The sequence below is a fragment of the Manis javanica genome, chromosome 9 (genome assembly GCF_040802235.1).
Source record: "Manis javanica isolate MJ-LG chromosome 9, MJ_LKY, whole genome shotgun sequence".
In the NCBI taxonomy this organism is placed as follows: domain Eukaryota; kingdom Metazoa; phylum Chordata; class Mammalia; order Pholidota; family Manidae; genus Manis; species Manis javanica.
The window spans coordinates 104,459,938-104,483,721 of NC_133164.1; the positions used below are offsets into that span (position 1 = coordinate 104,459,938).

Here is a 23,784-nt window from a genome sequence, read left to right on the forward strand (position 1 = left end):
TAATAAAAGTAAGATGAGGAATCATTGTAATTAGTTATAATTGACTTTCTAAACGCATATATTCTTGGATAATTTTTGTCAACAGACGTTTGACTTTTGCCAGAATTACCATCTTTTTAGTCTCAGTAGCAGTTTGATTGTTCGGGTTTTTTAAAAGTAGGCTCAGTACTTTTTGCTGAAAGAAATTATTTAGTCTTAATAGAAAATGCAGAAATGCATACTCATAAAGTAATTAGATTTAGGACATTGCATTTGAATAACTTTTATTGCGGATTTCATAAATTGCCTTTGCCGTGTTTTGCCAGGACTAAATATATGTCAGTAGAAATATATATAGCATAAGCATTTCTAATGTAACTTTTATTTTTCTGCAAAGGACTTATTTTCTATTTTGTAAAATTCTGATATGGTCAATGCATAATATTTTGAGTTGTAAATGACTGCTGTAATTAACATTTTAAAATATTTCTGATTAGTGTTTCTTCCCTAAGTCATGATTTTGTTTTCTTAGGTGGGTTTGTTACAGAACAAGTACACTTGTAGAGGCTGACGAAGCATTTAGGATTTGGAGTATCTTTAGCTCTAAAGGTGGTGATGAATTATGTAGATTTAAATTGTTGGAATTAAAATTAAGAGCCTATCTGGAGAAAATTGATATAACATTCTATGAGTCTGTTAATAGAAGTGGCTTTGATTCGCTTTCCAGGTTTTTGGGTAAGGTTTCTTTAAAGAGGTATCACATTTTAATGTTTTAATTTTTGAAGTGGGACTGTTTAAGTAGAAAGTAACCTGTTTTCGCTGAGTGACTTCATTTTAAATCTTCAGTTTAGAAAAAACTTAAGATCGGTTTCAGATTTAATGAAAATGTGTGCTGAGAAAGTCAACTTTGAAATTTTTCCCAGTAAGTTTTATGTGGATCATTGACCTTTTCTGAATGCTTTTGAAGCAATTCTGCTTATGCTAGGAAACAGTAAATCTTATTTCTAAAAACCTGTGCTTCACTTTTTAAAGCTACATTTTAGTTGAGCTATTTCTCCATTTGTGTGTGAATTCTTTTTTCTGCATTCCCTTTAGATTTTTTTCTCCCCAAATTAAAATGCAAGTATTCAACTAATTTATGCTGCCCAGTCACACTCCAGCTCCCTGACTTGGAAGCTGTTTTTTCTGATTGAGCCGGTGTTATAGTAACATCATTAGACACTATTCTAATTGAGCTGTGAATTGCTGAGGCCTCTACTTAGGGCAGTTAACTCATCAGGATCTGCCTTGTCCATTGCATTTAAAATGCATATTTAGTCTTGTCTAAAATTTTGCCTGTTTTTGTGAGAACATACATTATTTTTCTTATGTTTAAACTTTGCTTATTTCAGTTCTATTTTAGCTCATGCTTAGCTTTTTTTTTTTTCATTTTTCATTCAGTGATTTTAGAGTGAATGGCTAAACATCTGTTAGCCATTTCAGTGCTCATTGTACAAGTTTTTTTTTTTCCCTAGAAGATTATGTAGTTAGGCAGAAACTTTTCTTTTGCCTGAGTGATGATTAAAGGTGACTCTGAGATGATAATCATGTATAAAACTAACCTGGCTGAAAAAGTTCCATTGTCTTCATTTTTTCCACACTAAATGAAAATTAAAGGAGGTAAATGGTGTAACACAATTTAGTACAGTTTTTAAAAACTTACCAGACTGGGCTTTTTGCTCAACAGTTGATAAAGGTTTGATTATTGTAAAAACTCAAACAGTTGACAGATATGACAGATATCATTCATTTGAGCGACTTTCAGTGTGATACTGCTTGCATGTAATATGCCAAACATATGCTTGATAATGAGTTAGGTTTAGAACTGTGAGATTTTTTTGCTCATTCAAAAGTGTGTAATTTTAGTGATGGGGAATGTGGCTGCATTCCAGTTTCTCAGGAACAAGGTATTTTAGGTTGTGTCACCTTGACGCTATAATGTGGTGTGATTGGCATCCAGAAAATTTGTTTTAACCATGAAAGTGGATAAAAGCTAGTGCAGTGCTTACTTGTGTAAAACTAAGATGTAGTAAGTGGTCAAAATTTTATACTCTATGTCTTGATTATTAGCTTGCTCAAGTTATATCACAGGTCAGATAACTAATAGAGACTGATGGTAAAGAGTGTTTATTATTGTATCTTAGTGTTGAGGATAATTGTAAATACCTGTAAGCTCAAGGACTATATATTTCATTATTTACATTTTAAATGAGACCTGTTTTCAGTTTGGAAAACTTGTAATTATGTGGGGTTCATCTTTTTTTTGCTTTTATACTCCTAAGGTTCAGGGCAGTGTCTCTCAACCTTGCTACACTTTGAAATCTCTTGGGGAAGCTTTACAAAATACTGATGGCTGAATCCCACTCACCAAAATTGTGATTCATTTGGCCTGGGGTGCAGCAGCCAGATCATACTTTCAAAGTGGCTGAGCTATAGGATCCTCTAGCTAAATATTTTTTGGAACTATTTCACTTGTGTCAGCTTTACATTCTGTAATACATTGATAGATGTATGCACAGTGTAATCATCTCGTATCCAACTCACTGTATCCCTTAAAGGAATTGACACATTTGTTTTGCTTCCAAGTCTGTCCCTCCATCTGAACCTCTTTCTCCTCTTTTCACTTCTTTCTTCATTTTTCAGTTCATTTGAACTGCCTGCTGGAAGTTTTAGGAAGTTGTATTTCCCAGGATAAGAAGTTGGTATAACATCATTAAGAAGTTGATCTTTTAAAGTACGGTACTCTCCAGTGCTTACTCCATCTCCATTTAGAGACTATTGATTTTCTTTGGGTGCCAAAGTTAGAATCTAAAATCTCAGTGGAATTTGGTCTTTGTAGGGGGTTAATGTTAATCTGCTTGGAAACCATAAAATTTTTGAGGCACCAATTAATTGGTCACTTAACTGGTTCCTGAGAAGCAGGTCACATTGATGTAGCCTTTTTGCTGTCAGGTGTTAACTTAAACCCTGTGTTGCTCAACAAGCCCAACTAGTTAGCAGTTGTTAGAGGTATCTATGTGCCATGTTTAGTTCTCCATTTATATCACCTGAAGTAGTTCCCAAATGCTGATCTAAGAGTAGTTGCATCTCTGTCTCTGAAGACTATTTAAAAAAAAAAAAAAGAAACAAAATATTCTTTATTCCCTCCCCCATGCCCCATCCTAACACAAATGGAGATTCAAAATGGGAATGGAGTGGAGAAGGCATGGGAATCTGTATTATAAAAAAAGGACCTCTTGATTTTAAAGGCTTTGGATATTTTAGTATGCTTGTCTTTACTGCTTAGTTTTAATATAGTACAGGCTTTATTTTGCAATCATTGGTGCACTAGAGTAATTTACTTAAATCCATTAAACCCTAATTTGCATAGAATGTAGCTCTTATTTATGATTTTTTTTAAAGGACTGCTACTGAATATTTGACATTATAGTAAGGTATGACTCCTGTATCTTATGTAGGTGAATGTGTGCAATTTAAGTCTTTTTCTGTCAAAATGTTTTTCTAAATGTAAAAACTAAACTAAGGACATTTATCAGTGATACTCACTAGTGAATTCTAGAGCATTTGGTATCAATAGATGGCCAGTCATTGTAATAATTCAATCATCTGGCGAAAGGAAGGCCAGAAGGAGTACTCAGTGAGATAACATAAACCAGAAATCACTGTGCATGAACACACTAGCTGCATCTATGTTGTAGATATCTCCTACTAAAACTAGTTGAAGGAAGAAGTTTTTTTTTTTTTTTTTTTGAGAGGGCCTCTCTCATATTTATTGATCATATGGTTGTTAACAACAATACAATTCTGTATAGGGGACTCAATGCACAATCATTAATCAACCCCAAGCCTAATTCTCAACAGTCTCCAATCATCTGAAGCATAACGAACAAGTTTTTACATGGTGAACAAGTTCTCACATAGTGAATAAGTTCTTACATGGTGAACAGTGCAAGGGCAGTCATCACAGAAACTTTCGGTTTTGATCACGCATCATAAACTATAAACAATCAGGTCAATTATGATTATTCGTTTGATTTTTATACTTGTTTTATATGTGAATCCCACATTTCTCCCTTATTATTATTATTATTATTATTTTTAATAAAATGCTGAAGTGGTAGGTAGATGCAAGATAAAGGTAGAAAACATAGTTTAGTGCTGTAAGAGGGCTAATGTAGATGATCCGGTGTGTGCCTATAGACTAAGTATTAATCCAAGCTAGACAAGGGCAACAAAACATCCACGGATGCAGAAGATTTCTCTCAAAACAGGGGGGGTGAGGTTCTAAGCCTCACCTCTGTTGATCCCCAATTTCTCACCTGATGGCCACTCTGCGACTGTGCCTGTCTTAGGTTGTTCCTCCCTTGAGGAATCTTACCCGTCTCTGGCTAACCAGTCATTGAAGGAAGAAGTTTTTTGTATATATGTTGGAATTAAGCAACTGGCTAATGTGAAGAAAAATGACATAATTTCTGTGTAGTCTTTAATCACTTGGGTATATTCATGATATTATAATTTGTCTCACGATCTTTTTGTTAATTTGTAAAATGAAGCATGTAGACTAGATCAGTGCTTTGTTAAACTGACAGCACTTAGACCCTTCGAGTGCTTTTTAAAGAGTCCCACTCTTAATACACATACTTCGTAGGGTTGTGCTGCCCTGCAGGGGTTCTGATACAGCCCCTTTTGAAAGAATAAGCTAGATAACTTGATAGTCTCCTTCTTTTGAACAGTGTTTCCCAAAATGTGGTTCACAGACTCCGGGGTGTCCCCACAACCCTTTTGTTTTAGGGGGTCACAAAGTCAAAGTTATTTTCATAAAAAAACTGAGATGTTGTTTGCCCTTTTGCTGTCTTGACATTTGCACTGATGGTGAAAAAGCAGTGGTGGGTAAATAGCTGGCACATTAGCATGGATAAGTACCTTACAGACTTTTCTGATGAGGTTGGTGATAATAACAAAATGTAACTGAAAAAAAATATTGTAAAAGGAAATGTGTCAACATTTGGAAGATCTATATAACTCATTGAACCAATACTTTTCCAGATGACCAATGCATGATAATGTAAAATCATGCATTGGTAGGAGATGCATTGGAAGTACAATATAGACCAATGGATTTTATGTAACAGAACTATGAATAAGAAATTGGTATGGCTTCAGATTCTACATTGCAACTAACCTTTAAGAATTGGCATTTGTTGCATTTTGGTGTTGAATTAATAAAAGATGAATATCCATTATTATCTAAAAAAGGCTATTACAATACTACTCCCTTTTCCAATTACATATCTGTATGAGACACATGTTCTTCAGATTCTTTAACCAAACAACATATCACAACAGATTGGATGCAGAAGCAGATAATGAGAATCCAGCTTTCTTCTCTTAAGCTAGACATTAAAGAAATTTGCACAAGTAGAAAACAGTGTCACTCTGAGTGCTTACTTTTTTGTTTTGGGAAACAGTTATTTTTCATAAAACTTATTTTAACAATGGGTTTGTCATTAAATTTTAATTTATTTTGATTTACTTAAAAGAAATAAACAATGTTTAGTTTTAATTTGTAATGTAAAATGTCAGTAGACAAAACTCACTTATAAACAAAGGCTATTTGGAATTTGCAGTAGGAATGTAAGTAAGGGGACCTCAGACCAGAGAGTTTGATAACTGCTATTTTAAAGTAACTAGTTGTTTGTATTATCGACTAGATTACTAGTCGGTAATGACTGGTTCCAGTAAAACCAATAAACGGTTGATTCCATTGTTAATATGGTTTGTATTATATTGCTGCTATTTCTAGAATATTATTAAATTTTGTTTAGATATTATATAATGGAAAATGTGTAACAGTTAAAAGGGGAATTCGTTGGCTTGTTCCGGAAATGGAGCTGGCCTCACTGTGAGTTCAGATAGTCTCAGGTAAACTCCGGGCTAACTACTCCCAGCTTCAAGTCCAGAGAGGGGGAACATTTTTCCCCTCTGCAATTCCAACAGGAGTCTTGGAGCTGTGTCCACTGACCTGACTTGGGCCCTCTCCCATCTTTGAAACAACTAATGTGGCTAGGAGGTGGCTTTGGTTATTCAGGCTGGGGATTGTCCCACCTGCCCAGATTGGGACATTGTGCTTGGAATATCAGTACTGTTACAGAAGGGGAATACATGTTGGCCGACTGAAAATAAGTATCAACTGGAGGACTTTGTTGATTCTTCTTTTTAACCCTCTAATTTATTAATCCAGAAAAAAGACTTTTTTTCTGGCTTAAACAACAGGAATTTATTTCTCACAATTTTGAGGCTCGAAGATCAATATCAGGGTGTCAGCAGGATTGGTTTCTTCTGAGGCCTCTCTCCTTGGTTTGTAGATGGCGATCTTCTCCCTATGTCTTTACATGGTCTTCCATTTGTGCATGTCTGTGACCTGATCTCCTCCTTTTCTAAGGATATAAGGACCTAATTTAACCTTAATTACCTGGGTAAAGACCCTCTCTCCAAATACAGTCAAATTCTGAGGGAGTATGGGAGTGAGGACTTAAACATATGGATTTTGGAGGGGAGACACTTCAGCATGTAACAACCTGTCAAAAACAATATTTGAAACTGATAAGAAATACTCATATCAGGCACAACTTACCCTCTAAGATTGTCTCAGTGCTGTCACCTCCTAGATCCTTAGCTGCCTTTTCTGCTTCAGCTGCTGTGCTGTCCTTCCTCTTTTGTTTGGGACCGCATGGCTCCACCCTTGGAGGTGACCAATCACTGGGGCCTGCTGTACAGCCAGACTGACCAGTCATCACCCTGAGTTTCTGGCCTTTCCCCCTTTTATAGGACTTGGATGTGATGTTCTGTCGAAGGGCATGGGATTTCATTTCTGGTGCAGCAGCCAAAGGGGCCAGATGATGCAATGCAGAAATGCAGAGGAATTAAGTCCCCATTGTAACAAACACTTTTTAAATTGAAGTATAATTAGCATATGTTATCCTGTTAATTTCAGGTATACATCATGGTGATTTGATATTTTTATACATTAATGATCCCCATGTTAAGTCTAGTTATAAAAATGTTAATTTTTAAATAACATTATTTAAGGTGAAACTGGTATACCAGTATGACATTTAAATCGATAAAACACAAGCATACCTCTAAATATGTCCCTTTTAGTTCATCTTACAAGTTATCACAAACACATTCTTTTTGCTGCTTTGACTGTATTATTCCAATCTCAGATCTTTATCATATTAATACCTGTGTGCATAATCCTTTGTGCTCTCTTGGAGGGTCCCTTTCACCTGTCCTCAGTTTGGCAAACCTCAACTGTCTGACATTCCTGTGTTTAGAAATCAGGGTGTAACTTGTGCTAGAGGCAGGTGAACTAAGTCTGCACAGCTTTACACCTTTTTTTTTCTACTTGTAAGGCTATATCTATGGTTACCATTTCTTCCTAGTGATATTGCACTAGACCAGGCTTTTTTTTTTTTTTTTTTTACTAGTTAAACTTGAGTAATTTCCTCAAATATTCCCATATTAAGTAATTTACTGATCACTGATCAAACTACTTATAACTTCTAGAAGGTGTTTCACATACATAATACAGCCAGTAATTCAAAAGTAAACAGACCTCTGAGAAATAAAAAAATGTCAACATTCATTAACTAAAGTTTATAAATTTCCATGAGAGCCTCTCAGGCCAGCACTCAGCATTTTCAGTTTTAGAGAGTTTTCAGTGTAGCTTAGTTATTTGGTTTTGTAGTCCATGAAGTTGCTATTAGACCTGTGGTCAATATCAGATAATAGCTTGTGGTTAATAGTAAGGGTAGAGACAAAATATACAATAGGTAGATAGATACAAGAATAAACCTCTGTCCCTTTTGCTGACTTTCTGCCTTTCATTATGCCTGTCACCATGGGTTGGTTTGTTTATTACAGTGACTTTATCTAATACCTGTATGCTAGAGGCTTTCAGAGAGGTTTAATTTCTTTGGGGTCTTCAAACTTAGCATATTTAAGGTTGAATTTTTTACTTAACCTTTAAATATTTTATTCTTTATTCAGTTAACCTGTCTAGAAAATCAGTCATTTTTTGACTGTCCCTTTCACCCTTATACTAATAGATTAAGTCTAGTCTCTTCCATCTCATGGGTTCCTGCTTTGTTTCCACAGGTCATGGCCTTAACCTAGGCCCTATCATTCTTCTGATTACTGTCTCCTAGTTTTCTGTTTATCTTTCCTAAGCTAGTCAATGTGCTCTCACTCTAGTTTTCTTTCTGTGCAAATCTAATGCTGCTATACCTCCCCCCTTTCCTATCATGAACCTACTCTAGACAAAATATCCACACTATTATCCCTGTGCTTTTTCCTGATTTTCCTTCAGCCTGGCAAATTCTTATTCCCATGTGGTAGTTATTAGTACTGTTCCACCAATATTCTGATGGCTCTCTTGTGGCACCTGGCAATATTGCACTTCTGTCTCCCTTTCCAATCTTGAAATTAGGTGTGGCATTGTTGACCTTTCTGGTGGCATAAATTTTATTGTGGGGGTCCAGCCTGTGCATCATATGATGTTTTCAGCCTCGGCCTTCATCTGCTAGAGGCCGAGGAGTACTCTGCCTCCCACCTTCCCGTTCTAACTATGACAATAAAAAATGTGTCTAGACATTGCCAAATGTCCCCTGAGGGATAAAATTGCCCTTGTTGAGAACCACTGGCATGGCCAAATGACTTTGGCTAGTCAAACTTGAGCAGAAGTGATAGTCAGCCTTGAAAAGACAGTGCTTGAGTTATCCTCTCTCTCTGCATATAGCAATCCAGGCCAGCTAAAGAAGGAAGAACATTCCCAAATGAACAGTCTAAAGTCACAATTATTGAAACTGGAAAAAGAAGAACAAATGAGGCCCAAAGTCAGCAGAAGGAGGGACATAGTAAAGATCAGAGAAGAAATAAAATTGAGAAGAATAAAACAATAGAAAAAATCAATGAAACCAAGAGCTGGTTCTTTGAAAAAATAAACAAAATAGATAAGCCCCTAGCCAAACTTATTAAGAGAAAAAGAGAATCTACACACATCAACAGAATCAGAAACAAGAGAGGAAAAATCACAACAGACCCCACAGAAATACAAAAAATTATTAGAGAATACTACGAAAATCTCTATGCCAACAAGCTGCAAAACCTAGAAGAGATGGACAACTTACTAGAAAAATACAACCTTCCAGGACTGACCAAGGAAGAAACAGAAAATCTAAACAGACCAATTATTAGCAAAGAAATTGAATTGGTAATCAAAAAACTACCCAAGAACAAAACCCCTGGTCCAGATGGATTCACTGCTAAATTTTATCAGACATATAGAGAAGACACAATACCCATTCTCCTTAAAGTTTTCCAAAAAATAGAAGAGGAGGGAATACTTCCAAACTCATTCTATGAAGCCAGCATCACTCTAATATCAAAACCAGGTAAAGACCCCACCAAAAAAAAAATTACAGACCAATATCCCTGATAAACATAGACAAAAAATACTCGGCAAAATATTAGCGAACTGAATTCAAAAATACATCAAGAAGAGCAGACACCATGATCAAGTGGGATTCATCTCAGGGATGCAAGGATGGTACAACATTAGAAAATCCATCAACATCATCCACCACATCAAAAAAAAGGACAGAAACCACATGATCATTACCATAGATGGTGAAAAAGCATTCGACAAAATTCAACATCCATTAGTGATAAAAACTCAACAAAATGGGTATAGAGGGCAAGTACCTCAACATAATAAAGGCCATATATGACAAACCCACAGCAAACATCATTCTGAACAGCGAGAAGTTGAAAGCTTTTCCTCTGAGATTGGGAACAAGACAGGGATGCCCACTCTCCCTACTGTTATTCAATATAGTACTGGAGGTCCTAGCCACAGCAATCAGACAAAACAAAGAACTGCAAAGCATCCAGATTGGTAAAGAGGAAGTCAAACTGTCACTATTTGCAGATGACATGATGTTGTACATAAAAAACCCTGAAGACTCCATTCCAAAACTACTAGAACTAATATCTGAATTCAGCAAAGTTGCAGGATACAAAATTAATACACATAAATCTGTTGCTTTCCTATACACTAACGATAAATTAACAGAAAGGGAAATCAGGAAAGCAATTTCATCCACAATTGCATCAAAAAGAATAAAATACCTAGGAATAAACCTAACCAAGGAAGTGAAAGACCTATACCCTGAAAACTACAAGACACTCTTAAGAGAAATTAAAGAGGACACTAATAAATGGAAAGTCATTCCATACTCTTGACTAGGAAGAATTAATATCGTCAAAATGACCATCCAGCCTGAAGCAATCTACAGATTCAATGCAATGCCTATCAAAATACCAACAGCTCAATGAACTGAAACAAATAGTTTTAAAATTTATATGGAACCACAAAAGACCCCGAATAGCCAAAGCAATCCTGAGAAGGAAGAATAAACAGGGGCCATTTCACTTCCCAACTTCCAGCTGTACTACAAAGCCACAGTAATCAAGATAATTTGGTACTGGCACAAGAACAGACCCACAGACCAGTGGAACAGAATATAGAGTCCAGATATTAACCCAAACATATATGGTCAGTTAATATATGATAAAGGAGCCATGGACACACAATGGAGAAATGACAGTCTCTTCAACAGCTGGTATTGGCAAAACTGGACAGCTACATGTAAGAGAATGAAACTGGATCATTCTCTAACCCCATACACAAAAGTAAATTCGAAATGAATCAAAGACCTGAATGTAAGTCATGAAACCATAAAATTCTTAGAAAAAAACATAGGCAAAAATCTCGTGGACATAAACATGAGCAACTTCTTCATGAACATATCTCCCCAGGCAAGGGAAACAAAAGCAAAAATGAGCAAGTGGAACTATATCAGGCTGAAAAGCTTCTGTACAGCAGAGGACATCATCAATAGAACAAAAAGGCATCCTCCAGTATGGGAGAATATATTCATAAATGACAGATTTGATAAAGGGTTGACATCCAAAATATATAAAGAGCTCATGCAACTCAACAAACAAAAAGCAAATAATCCAATTAAAAAATGGGCAGAGGATCTGAACAGACAGTTCTCCAAAGAAGAAATTCAGATGGCCAACAGACACATGAAAAGACACTCCACATTGCTAGTCATCAGAGAAATGCAAATTAAAACCGCAATGAGATATCACCTCACACCAGTAAGGATCGCCACCATCCAAAAGACAAACAACAATAAATGTTAGCGAGGTTGTGGAGAAAGGGGAACCCTCTTACACTGCCAGTGGGAATGTAAACTAGTTCAACCATTGTGGAAAGCAGTATGGAGGTTCCTCAAAAAGCTCAAAATAGAAATGCTGTTTGACCCAGGAATTCCACTTCCAGGAATTTACCCTAAGAATGCAGCAGCCCTATGTTTATCACAGCACTATTTACAATAGCCAAGAAATGGAAGCAACCTTTGTTGTCCATCAGTAGATGAATGGATAAAGTGTCCATCAGTAGATGAATGGATAAAGAAAATGTGGTACATATACACAGTGGAATATTATTCAGCCATAAGAAGAAAACAAATTCTACCATTTGCAACAACATGGATGGAACTAGAGGGTATTATGCTCAGTGAAATAAGCCAGGCGGAGAAAGACAAATACCAAATGATTTCACTCATATGTGGAATATAAGAGCAAAGAAGAAACTGAGGGAACAAAACAGCAGCAGACTCACAGAACCCAAGAATGGACTAACAGTTACCAAAGGGAAAGGGATTGGGGAGGATGGGTGGGAAGGGAGGGTTAAGGGGGGTGGGGAGAAAGGGGGCCTTACGATTAGCATGTATAATGTAGGGGGAGCACGGGGAGGGAAGACAAGTAGTGATTCTACAGCATCTTACTACGCTGATGGACAGTGACTGTGATGGGGTATGTAGGGGGACTTGGTGTTGGGGGAGTCTGGTAAACAATGTTCCTCATGTAATTGTAGATAAATGATACCAAAAAATAATAATAAATAAAAATAATAAGAAAAATAAATGCCCCAGAAGTTCATGTAGTTGGAAAACATATAATTACCTGAGAATGTAACTCCATCTTATATACTCAATTTTTATGAATTAAGTTTCTCTTAATTTAGTTTCTTAATTGAAGTTGTGTTTGGAAATTTATCAAGAGTTAATCATTTTGGAAAATCCATCCCATCAACAGCAGTGCCATTGTGCTATTTGATTTGCCAAAACAACTTGTCTTTAGAAGATCTGAATTTATAGCTGTCATATTTATAATGATCCTATATATAAGTTCAAACATCTAACTTCTTTATTATACTTTCTAAATTTGTTGACATGCCTGAGTATTTTTATTGAAATACATACTGTATTATATATTAATCTTTTTATATTATAGTTAGGGCATTGTTAAATTTTTAAAAATATGTGTAAGTTGAACTTTGTTTCAGGATAGCTAGCTCCATGATTTAAACAATTTGTTGCAAAAATGAAACAAAAATGGTATGTTTCATCTGATAGAGCTGAGAGCTGCTTACTGATTATGTACTACTTGTTTTTGTATCTGTAGGGCTTTGTGCATACCAGTAGATAACAGTGTGTGTTAAATTGGTCAATTTGTGGTTGCCAGATTGCTTTTATGTACCCTTGCATTTGATTATATAAGGAGTCTGTAAAAGTTAGCAAGGTATTGTTCCCATTTTATAGATGGGAGAACTGAAAAACATGTTAACTTGCTCAGTCATGCTGTTAGAGCTTTAATTAGAACATGTAATTTTATTTACACCAGTCTAGTCATCCTTGTTCCATACCACTCTTTAAAAAATTATAATCAAGAGCTATTCAATGTTGGAAAACATCTGTATACTCCTGCTGGTATTATCTTTATACAAGGAACTTTTATGTTTTAGGCACTTGTGCTCACAGGAATACAACAAAGACAAAAACATGAGAAAGCTGTGTTTGTTAAGCAAGGACATTTTTGTTAGTTTTCAAACAAATGTGCAATTTAAACAGTTCCTAATATACTATTAGGCCCCCAGATATCTTAAACTTTAGAAATTGTAACATCTGATGGTGAGATTGTGGTAACATAATTACACTCAAAGACCTTAATTACCTTATTAATTGGTATATATCTTTTGGAATGTAATGCCAGAAAATGAGTTCAACAACAGAAGCATTTACACTCTTCAAAATTTATTGCAAGGAAATACCCAGAATAAAAAAGCTGTAGTTAATCCACAGACATTTGCCTCATGTATGTATATGTCAGGAACTGTGCATGGTACATTTCTGAGATGAGAAAGTGTTGCTGTTTTCTTGAACTTGTAGATTTGTGGCAACAGTGTGAGACAAACACACAATGAAAAACTGTGATATAATGTTATTGTAATTGGAGTGTGTTTTTAATTTGAGGGAACAGATCAAGTAACATACCAGGGAACAAACAGTGAACACACTGGGGGAAGTAATTCTCCTCCAGGACCCGGGGGAGAAGAGACAGTATATTAGGGAAAACTCTTGGAGAAATTCAGACATCGTAAATTGCACTTTGAAGGATTAAATTTTGAAGAAATTTAGATTGTAAGATTGGCATTCACTGATTTTAAATTGTTGGTTGGTTTTCTTGGGCCAGATTTTAGATGAAGATGTTTTGTTTGGCATACATAGTAGTTTCATTTCTTCTATCTTCCTTCCTCCTCCTCCTCCACAAATAAGTTACTGATACTTAAAAATGGGATTTCACATATATAAATGGTCACTGAAGATCTGGCAGCAGTGGCCTCACATTCTGAAATGCCATTTCTGCCATGAGTAGAAGCTTCACACTTGAGATGGACATGCACTTGTACTCCCTAGTACTTTACTTTATACCTGGCATATTTTATTCATTCATATCAGTTGCCTGGCTCCTATATGCCTTTGAATTGTTAGTCCTGGATGAGTGGTTTATTTCTGTTCCTGCCCTCCACAATTTTCTTTGACAAGTTTTAATAGGAGAAAATGCAGAAAAATGAAATTATTCTAGGAAAATCTTTTAAAATAATTAAATGTTTTAGTATTTGTACAATAGCTGCTTTTTACTGAGCATTATGTGCTAGGCACTTCATATAGATTTCTTCTTCAAGCTCTATATACCTTTCTTTTAATCCAGGTTCAGAGATGTTAAGTACCTTAATTTGTCCAACTACTTAGTTAGTGTAAGAGCTGGGATTCTGATCTGGATCTCTGACTCCACAACCCCCTGTGCAGGTAATCTTTGGTTATCTAGAAGGTATACCTTCAACATGTATTTGTTAAGTATAGGCAAGTAGGTAAGTATTCAAGGGTGTAAGACAAACTGCTTCTTCTCTGCATGGAGTTTATAATTAGTTGAGGATACAGGCATTTATGTAACATGGAAAACAGTAGAACAGAGCACATGTTAAATACCACATGATTGATAAAAATGCTATGGAGGCCCAAAACTACAGCAGTGTCCTAGAGAAGAAAAAGGAGGAGACTAATAAAAATGACTAAGGTGTAGAATAATCTAATTTTGTGAGAGAAGAAAGCGAGAGGTAGGTCAAAGATAATTTACCAAGCTTCTAATGCTGGGTAATTGAGTGGGATTTACAAGTGGTAGTTACAAATAATGGTCATCAGAAGAGGAATAGGTTTTGGTAGAGATTGATGAGTTAGTTTGGTGAAATTGCTGGGTCATATGGAAACACTGTGTTTAAATTTTGAAGAATTGTCAAGCTGCTTTCAAAAGCAGCTGCATCATTTTGTGATCCCACCAGCAGTGTATAAGGGTGCCATTTTCACCATTTCCTCATCAGTACTTACTATTGTCTATCCCTTTGATTTATCCAAGCTAGTGGGTGTGCAGTGCTATCTCTTTGTGGTTTTGATTTTCATTTCCCTAATGATGATTGATGTTGAGCATCTTTCGTGTGCTTATTGACCATGCTTCTTTAGCGAAATGAGTATTACAATCCTTTGCCCATTATTAAATTATTCTCTTTTAAAATTATTATCAGTGATCTCTTTTAACAAAGATGGGTGTTTTTAACTGATAAACAATAGTTGGTACCAGATGATAGTGAATTTTTCATGTGTTATCAGTGGTAGACTTTTAGACTTAACTAGTTGTTAATATTTTAAAGTGCTCATCTTCATAGAGTAATCCTTTCAAAAATTGCTGTTAAAATTTTACTTTAGGGTGATTAGTACAGTCAATAAGATGACTGAGCATGCCTCTATAATATTGAGAAAACCTAAGTTTAATATTTTTGGAGTGTCAAAAACAGTAACATTTTAATAAAGACATTTAAGACTCTAAGCACCAAATTTTAATTATGTACATTGAGTCTTTGACTTAACTTGAGCAATTCCATCTTCTCCCAAGTAATTGAATCTACTTTGTGAAATGTAGATTTTAATATCTTTCTCTCATTTTTTTTAGGTTGTCCTGAATTCCACATGTCTAACAATTTTTCTTGCAACGTTAGCTGTTGTTTTCCACTGCCTCCGAGATCAAAATTGCTCCGGAAATTGGAGAGTATTTGACTTAAAAGAAAAAACTTTAACAAATGGACAATATGTCTATCACAAATACCCCAACAAGTAATGATGCCTGTTTGAGCATTGTACATAGTTTGATGTGCCATAGACAAGGCGGAGAGAGTGAAACATTTGCAAAAAGAGCAATTGAAAGTTTGGTAAAGAAGCTGAAGGAGAAAAAAGATGAATTGGATTCTTTAATAACAGCTATAACTACAAATGGAGCTCATCCTAGCAAGTGTGTTACCATACAGAGAACATTGGATGGAAGGCTTCAGGTTAGTCTTGTACCAGAGTTTTTCTGTATCTTCTGTAGTGGCAGATTTTTAAAGATTTTGTGTCCTCTTAAGTTACTGTTGGATAATTGTTTGCTCCATCTTTTCAGATACTGTATATCCTGTATCAGTACACATGAGAATAGATGGAAGAATATGCTTTCCTATAATAATATACATTTATCTTAAAAGTTTTTAATGTTCTGACTAAAAAAGGTTCAGTGTAGAACATAAAAATAAAAAGCAGAAGAAAACCCACACCTTTAGCACTTTAGTATTCTTACTTGTAGACTTTTTTTTTTCTTTCTTGGTATCATATTATGTTTTAAAAACTGAGTTAGGCTTGGTCCTTTTGAGACAGGGACCGTGGGCTTAGAGTAGAGTGAGGGCCTCTGGAAAAAACAAAGCAAGATAATCCATGGTGGGATTTGCTTTGGCCTGCTGGGGGGCCCAGTTTATTTTTCTGACTTTACCCAGATGCTGCTTTTCTTCCTCCAGCCCTAGTCAAGTGATTTGCCACCTGGGCAATTTAACAAGCAAACCCAAAACAAACAGGAAGGATTCCATCTTGAAAATAAGATTTTAAAACTCAATTTGTTAAAAAGTAACTTTCTTCTGTCCATCAACATAGTAAGATGCTGTAAAATCACTACTTTTCTTCTCTGTATTGCACAGCCCTCCCCGTGCCCCCCCCCCCACTATACATGTTAATCGTAATGCCCCCTTTCTTTTTTCCCACCCTTATCCCTCCCTTCCCACCGGTCCTCCCCAGTCCCTTTCCTTTTGAAAAAAAGAAAAAAAAAAAAAAAGTAACTTTCTTAACATACCCTTTAACAAACAGACAATAACTCAGCCTACCTTTGGAGCAAAGCAGGCAGTCTTAAGTGATATGCTCCCAGACCAGGAAGCTGCTATCCTGGGAGGAAACCAGAGCAGTGAATTTCTTGTAAATAACCAGGAAGACTAATAAGAAACTTACTGTCTCTTCAAAGATAAACAGTTTGGGACCACTTAGCAGGTGTATAGCCCTTTGTCTCTCAACTGCCTATAAACGCTCCCCCCGACCCCCCACCGGACTCTCCTCACCTCCTGGCATGAGCCAGGAGCTCTGTCCTCTTGCTTTCTATCTCTGAATAAAAGCCTCTGCCTTGCTCTCCTCCCTCGAGTGTTCGCGAACTTTATTCTTTGGCTCTGCAAACAAGAACCCAGCATCACTTTTGTAATGTAGAGATCTGATATTGTATGTTTGGTACTTACATATGAAAAATAATCTGGAACTATTCAAGCGTACCTTAAAAACTTGAGGAAAAACTTATATTTTACAAATTTTCATTTTCACTGATCACATTTTTCTCATAGAACTACGTATCTCCTGTAGTAAGAGTACATTAGATGTAAAAATTTCATTTCTAGATTTTAGGCATGGCTACTACAACAAACTCACACTTTTGTATTTTTAAAACCTGACCATGGGCCATGAAATCATACCTAAATTAACTGCCTTGTTACCATGGCCAGGTAAGTTTTGATTTTCTCATTTATAAAATGGGGATTATAATACTGATTTGTGGATTGTAAGCATTAAATGAGATATATAAAGTGCCTTGTGTGATTGTGTGTCACGTTTGCTCAATAAACGTTCATTTATTTTTCCTAGGTGGCTGGTCGGAAAGGATTTCCTCATGTGATCTATGCCCGACTTTGGAGGTGGCCTGATCTTCACAAAAACGAACTAAAACATGTTAAATATTGTCAGTATGCATTTGACTTAAAGTGTGATAGTGTCTGTGTGAATCCTTATCACTATGAACGAGTTGTATCACCTGGAATTGGTAAGTAGACTTTGATTTTACCCTTAGAAGCACAAAGGGAAAAGATCTCAGTAGTGTTTTAATTTTTCGAAGTTAAATTCTAAGTTTGGAGATAGCCACCACTTCAGCCAAGGTTAAAGAATTAGTCATTTTAAATTTAAGAAATACAGATATTTAAATTTAAACTTTGGAACAAATGTATTTTGACTGGTAAAACTATATACAGTTGGTATTTTGCCCATTTAGAACTTTTTTTGAAAAGTTAAGATGGAAAGAATTGTAGAATTGAATAGTTTATGAATTGTCAGATAGCATTTATACTACTATTCTTGAAATGGTTCGTGAAGTTTGAATCTCTGCCTTAAATTTACATTCTGTCATTTTGAGTACAGTGGAAAATATTTTCATAATAATGATTAATGTTTCATTTTCTTTTCCCCTTTAAAAAATTAAGATCTCTCAGGATTAACATTGCAGAGTAATGGTAGGTAATCTCTTTCTTGTAACTTTTTCTGTTTTATTTTATCCTGTCCCCTCTATTTTTTATTGACCTAGAATTTGTGTTGATGCTGGAAATATTTATTAAAAAATTATTGCTTTGGAAATGTAGATTATTTTTTTGTCATGCATCAGCATTTAAAACTGGATTTACACAGGCTGTTGGCTCTTTGAATTCGAATTGCTATTTGTGAACCAAAGTAGTATAAAATATATGATGGGGAACATAAAAGACAACAATATTATTTGAATTGGCAAAAACAAGTTATCTTGTAAGAAAATTTCACAGAGCCCATTTAAGTTGGTGTAAATACATGTGATATTTGAAAATTTGGAAATGTAGCATTCTTTAAAAATACCAGTATTCTCATTTTTCTTCATTTTAGCCTTATGTATTTTTATGAATAATAGATAATTTTAAGGATGATTTACAACTACACGTGTTATTTTTTTCAGTCTTGTTACATTTTGAGTAAATACAACAAGGCTATTTTAAAGTATATGGTTATCACAGATCTAACCCTATTTTAAAAAGGAGAAAGTGTTTTGAGGTAGGAAAATGAAATAGGGAGGGGTGTTTTTGTATTGTTTTTTAGTGTGGTATTTGAGAGCAGAGATCTGTTAAAACCTTAGCTCTGTTACTTAGAACATGTTCATTAACTAAAATTTCTCTAAGAACTAATTAATTTGCAGAGAAACTCTGGTAAAGAACCACTATCATCTTGGAAAGGTGTGTCATTGTTCTGGAGGGAAATGAATGGCTTGGAACTCTTGTTGCAGATCTTAGAGGTGGGTCAGAAATGTCAACTGACCTTAAAATTTAGGAAGAACATGAAAGTACTTGTTTTTTTCTTGTACTTTTCTTTCATGTCACTAGTAATAGAGGAAGACCCTAGTGCCTTTTGGTACCTGTTAATGGTTAGTAGGTTCTGAGAACAGTGGGTTATTTGGTAATTGAGGTTGGTCATGGTGGTCTGGGAAAGGTAGCTTTAAGATTGGTTAAAGTCTTGCCTCTTTGCCACACAGACATTGGTATCACTTTTCTTTGAAGTAAATACCTTTCATATCTTCGCCATTCTCCATCCATGTTTTGGAAAATTAAGTATTTATTTAGCTCAGTAGGTGTTAGGGGTTGGGAGACTGTAGTGGTAACTATATCAGAATCTCCCTAGGAAGGTGGTTATGAGGGAATCCAAATCTGAAGAGTCATCATGTTCCTTCCTGACCAAAAATACTGCTGTTACCAGTACCTGGTACTGATGGGGTTGTGTGAGTTGATAGCCTCTTTTCAGTGGCTCTAGGGCTGTATTCAGCCTTGTAGATCCCCCTAGTGGTGGTTTGCAAAGGCTTCAATGGCTTATTTCCTCAGAAAACAATAGGTGTTTTTCACAGCTCCTTCTAGATTTGGACAAAGAAGTGATACAAAGTCAGGTAACTAAAAGTTAAGAAAATAGGATAGTTCCTTCACTTTTGAGTTGGAATCTTGGTGGTAATCATTTCCAGCCTATCTCATCTCTTTCATGAAACTTCTCATTACTGCAATGACCTATGTATGTATTTTAACAAATATTTAATGAGCATGTATATTGCCTGGTACTGTGTTAGGTTCCAGGAACCTTAGGATAAATAAGGTGTGTTTTCTCCAGTCTCTGGAGCTCATAGTCTACCGGAGGGAAGAAAAAGTACATAAGACAGTGACAGTACCATCAGACAAGTGCTGTGGCTTGTATGCTGGTAGTGATAAAGAGCACAGACCTAGGATGAGCCTGGTGGCTTCAGTTTTTCTATCCCCTGTACATCCCTTACCCCCCTCACAGATCATTTTATAGTCACTGTATATGTGTATGGCTACTCTAAAAATATAGTTAAATCCTAATAGCTAACATTGTATTCTCAGTTTGTGTCAGGTACTGAGCTGAATGATTTACAAGTATTATGACATTATTCTCATAATGCCCCTACGTGGCTAGGTGGCGCTATCCACACAATTAGATGAAGAGACTGGTGCCTGGAAAGGTCAAGGAACTGGAGTACTATGTCAGAAGGAGCTGGAGTAATAAGTTCTCACAGCAGATATTGAAACAATAGGAAAATACTATAAATGACTAAGCTCCATGAAGGCAGAGATGTATCTTTTGTTTATTGATGTATCCGAAGTGCTAGAACAGTACCTGGAACATAGGTGCTCAATAAATATATTTTTAGTGAATGACTTTGTTGAATGCTGGTCCATAAAGAGAAATATGTACTAGTTTGGTGTCTGTTTTTCTGGACTTTAAAAATATATACTATATGGTTTCTTTTTAATTTTATTTTTTTGAATAGGCAATACATGGTCCATAAATCAAAACACTATAAAAAGGTATACAGTGAAAAGAAGTGCTCCCACCCCTGCCCCCATTCCCCCCTACCTCAGGTAATCACTTTTATTAGTTTCTGGTGTTTCCTTCCAGGGTTTCTTTATGTAAAAATACATGTATTATTTCCCTCTTTTCTTACACAACATATTGTACACTGTTCTGGACTTTGCTTTTTTGCTCGTAGGATATGATTTTTAAAACCTGCGTATGATCATAGTGTACAATAGTGTTCTGTAACCTTTTTTTATTTTGGCAAAATATATTGCAGACATCTATCCTTGTTGATGCCAACAGTAAGAAATATGTGGCTTAAATTACTTGATTAAAAATACCTATGGACAGGTAGAAGTCCCAGCTGTACACTTGGAAAGGTTTTTTCAAGGTATTAGGCAAGAAAAAATTGTGAAGCAGAATTAAGTTGTTACAAATGTTTATGAAGCTGAAGAGTCAACTGAAAAGCAAAAAACAATGAGTATCAAGTTGACCAGCTATATATATCCCCAAGTGAGTAGGTTTCTCCTTATATACTAGAAATACCAATGTCTTAGTGAAAAGAATCCCAGTCCCTTTAACAAAAAAACCTACAAAGTCCAGGAATTAATAGAGTTGTCATTCAGCATCGATATGAAGAAAGTCATGGAACTTTACTTAGATATATAATTTTTAAAAAAAGATCGAATAAATACAGTCATACCCACTTTATGTCCCAAACAATTTTTTCTCTGTCTTTTTATAATTCGGCCAAAATTAGTGATGAATGGTTGTATCCAATTTTTTTTACTGATACATAATGATGTATTTAGCATCCTTTTGCTTATCTTTGTTTCCATAGAATTTTCTAAAACGAAACTCCAGTGAAGTGTACTACTTTTAAAAATATGAATGTCCTCATAACTTTTGATGCATGGAAAAAGCCCTTAAGAGGTTGTACATAGAAATTTGAACAATAGATTATTATTTTTGCTTTGAAATGTTCTCAATTAACTTAAAATAGCCAGGTAACTAATTGGTATTTAGGTTTAATAGTTTTTTTCAAAGATTGACATAGGGAAAGATAAGGAGTGCTATCTGCTGATTCTTAAAGGAAAAGAGAGTTTTTTGTGGACCATAAATTGACTGCTCTAGAAAGAGAACCTAGTAGTAGAGTTCAGTGGACTGAAATTCTGGGTTAGTGTTAGTTCAAAAGGAGTAAAGGGTTATTTGCTAAAGATAAAAAAAAAACCCTGAAACAATAGCTTGAAAACAAATGGGAAGGTTCTGGGCAGAGAACAAATTGATGTTGTAAATGCAGTTTCAGTTTTCTTTTTTTCCTTGAGGCCAACTAGTCCCAAATGTATTCAAGGAAAGGTGTTTTATCAGCTAGAGTCTAGCTTTGCTTATTAAGGTATAAGCACATAGGTGAAAGATGTTGATACTGAGTTTTTTTACAGCAGATATTTATCAAACAACATTATTTGGATTGTGTTTCTAGAAGGAAATTGCAGTTTGACTTATTTAGGATTTTTCTGCCTGGCTTTAGCCTTTTGGTGGGGACATTCAGTACCCTTCACTTTCAAGGCTATGTTACTCAATAATTCTAGATCCTGGAATTGGATAGCTGTCAGATCCCACTTCTATTTCTGTAGTGTGAAATTAGCAAAAAGATAAAGCTAAGTACTTGATCTTAATTTGGTCTTCTCAGCTAGATAAACATTTTCCCCAGCCATTTGGTTTTCATCTATCTCCTGTTACATATTTAAGATGATTATTCTAGGTTAATTAAGAAACTAAGGAATACCTCTTTAAGACCATTGTTAGAGATTGTTGAAATATAGTCTAGCTTCAAATTTCAGGGAGTCAGCCAGATTGATTGGTAATATATATCTGATGCCACTACCTCTGAATAAATAACTTGCTGATAAACTAATATGCCTGTAAAATAGTTAACTCAAAATATTCTGAGAGTTATTTACACTACAGTTGATTTTAGGTGTTGTTATGTTACTTAGAAGATTTTTTTTGTGGGAATAGAAGCTGATAAGGTTTAAAAATGTGTTTAATTTTCTGTATAGCTCCACCAAGTATGTTGGTGAAGGATGAATATGTTCATGACTTTGAGGGACAGCCATCGTTATCCACTGAGGGGCATTCAATTCAAACCATCCAGCATCCACCAAGTAACCGTGCATCGACGGAGACATACAGCACCCCAGCGCTGTTAGCACCATCTGAGTCTAATGCTACCAGCACCACCAACTTTCCCAACATTCCTGTGGCTTCTACAAGTGAGTTGTAGAATCAGATGTAGCTGAATTTCCTTAACCACTGAACACTGTATGTACTCACTTGGAGGAAAGCTCCAAGTGAGTAAAAATTAAAAGTACTATGGTATCTTTCATAGGTAAACAAGTATTAAACAGGTTTTTGGATTGGTCTTGGAAAAAATGGTGTTTGTAATTTATTTAAATGTTCTTATGCTGATGTAGTTACCTAGAATTTAATGACTTTGATTAAATATTGATAGAAATTAGTATTTCAGTTTGTACTTTATTACATGCAGAAGAAAGAAGCCTCTCAAGCATTCAAATATATTTAGAGAAATATTTAAGTAGTTAAGTAGCTTTGGACCAAGATGTTCATAAAAATCAGTGTTAATGGAATTGTAAGCTTTCCTGTAATCAGTGTTCTTATTTGCTTTGTCTGGTAGAATATTACTTTGCAATAGTCATTTCAGTCTCTCATTGTGCAAACTTAGAAAAAGGGACTTTGACAAACTTGTTTGTATCATATACCCCTTAAGATAGATGTTATTTCAGTTAGTTTTGGAAAAAAGCTAAATTCTCTCTCTCTCTCTCTTTTTTAAATAGGATGCCTATTTTGAAAGGTTCTTACCATGATAGAGGTGCCGCCTCCTGTGTCACATCACAGAGGCAGAGGGCTATTAGGTTCAGCTCTTCTTAGGGGCTGATATAGGCAGTAATGGCTTGGTCCTGTAAATGCTGCTATTTATATTCACAGTCACCAAAGGTACAACAATTTGATGTTTGGCAGGTGGAGTAGCTTTTTTTTTTTTTTTCAATCACAAAGCAGGGTCTTGTCATGGGTGTGGTACTGTTTGCACTGGGTTGCTAAGGAGATTCTATCTAAGCCCTCATCAGCTGTAGATTGTTGATAGATCTGGACTGATACTTTGTTAGCTACTACCAAAGGGAGCAATATTTTATTTATTTTAATATCAGATCAAATTCAATATAGAAATTTGATC

At 35.5% G+C, this 23,784-nt stretch overlaps 1 protein-coding gene and 1 long non-coding RNA gene across 6 annotated transcripts in view; one reads left to right on the forward strand and one right to left on the reverse strand.

The window, feature by feature from the left end:
- Nucleotides 1–11,789, reverse strand: part of LOC140843445 (uncharacterized) — a 77,335-nt gene extending 65,546 nt beyond the window's left edge. The window contains exon 1 of the long non-coding RNA XR_012121223.1: nt 6,653–11,789. This is a non-coding gene — a long non-coding RNA (uncharacterized lncRNA). The remainder of the gene's footprint in view (nt 1–6,652) is intronic.
- SMAD4 (SMAD family member 4) overlaps nt 1–23,784 on the forward strand; it is a 108,732-nt gene that overhangs the window by 54,125 nt on the left and 30,823 nt on the right. For all 5 annotated transcript variants that reach the window (XR_005060829.2, XM_073213078.1, XM_073213079.1 and 2 more), the window contains 4 exons: nt 15,499–15,874; nt 17,529–17,703; nt 18,137–18,166; nt 22,592–22,804. Coding sequence is in view for 4 of the 5 variants with exons in the window: in XM_073213078.1 (XP_073069179.1) it covers nt 15,626–15,874; nt 17,529–17,703; nt 18,137–18,166; nt 22,592–22,804 (667 nt within the window). In the remaining variant the exon portion in view is untranslated. The remainder of the gene's footprint in view (nt 1–15,498; nt 15,875–17,528; nt 17,704–18,136; nt 18,167–22,591; nt 22,805–23,784) is intronic.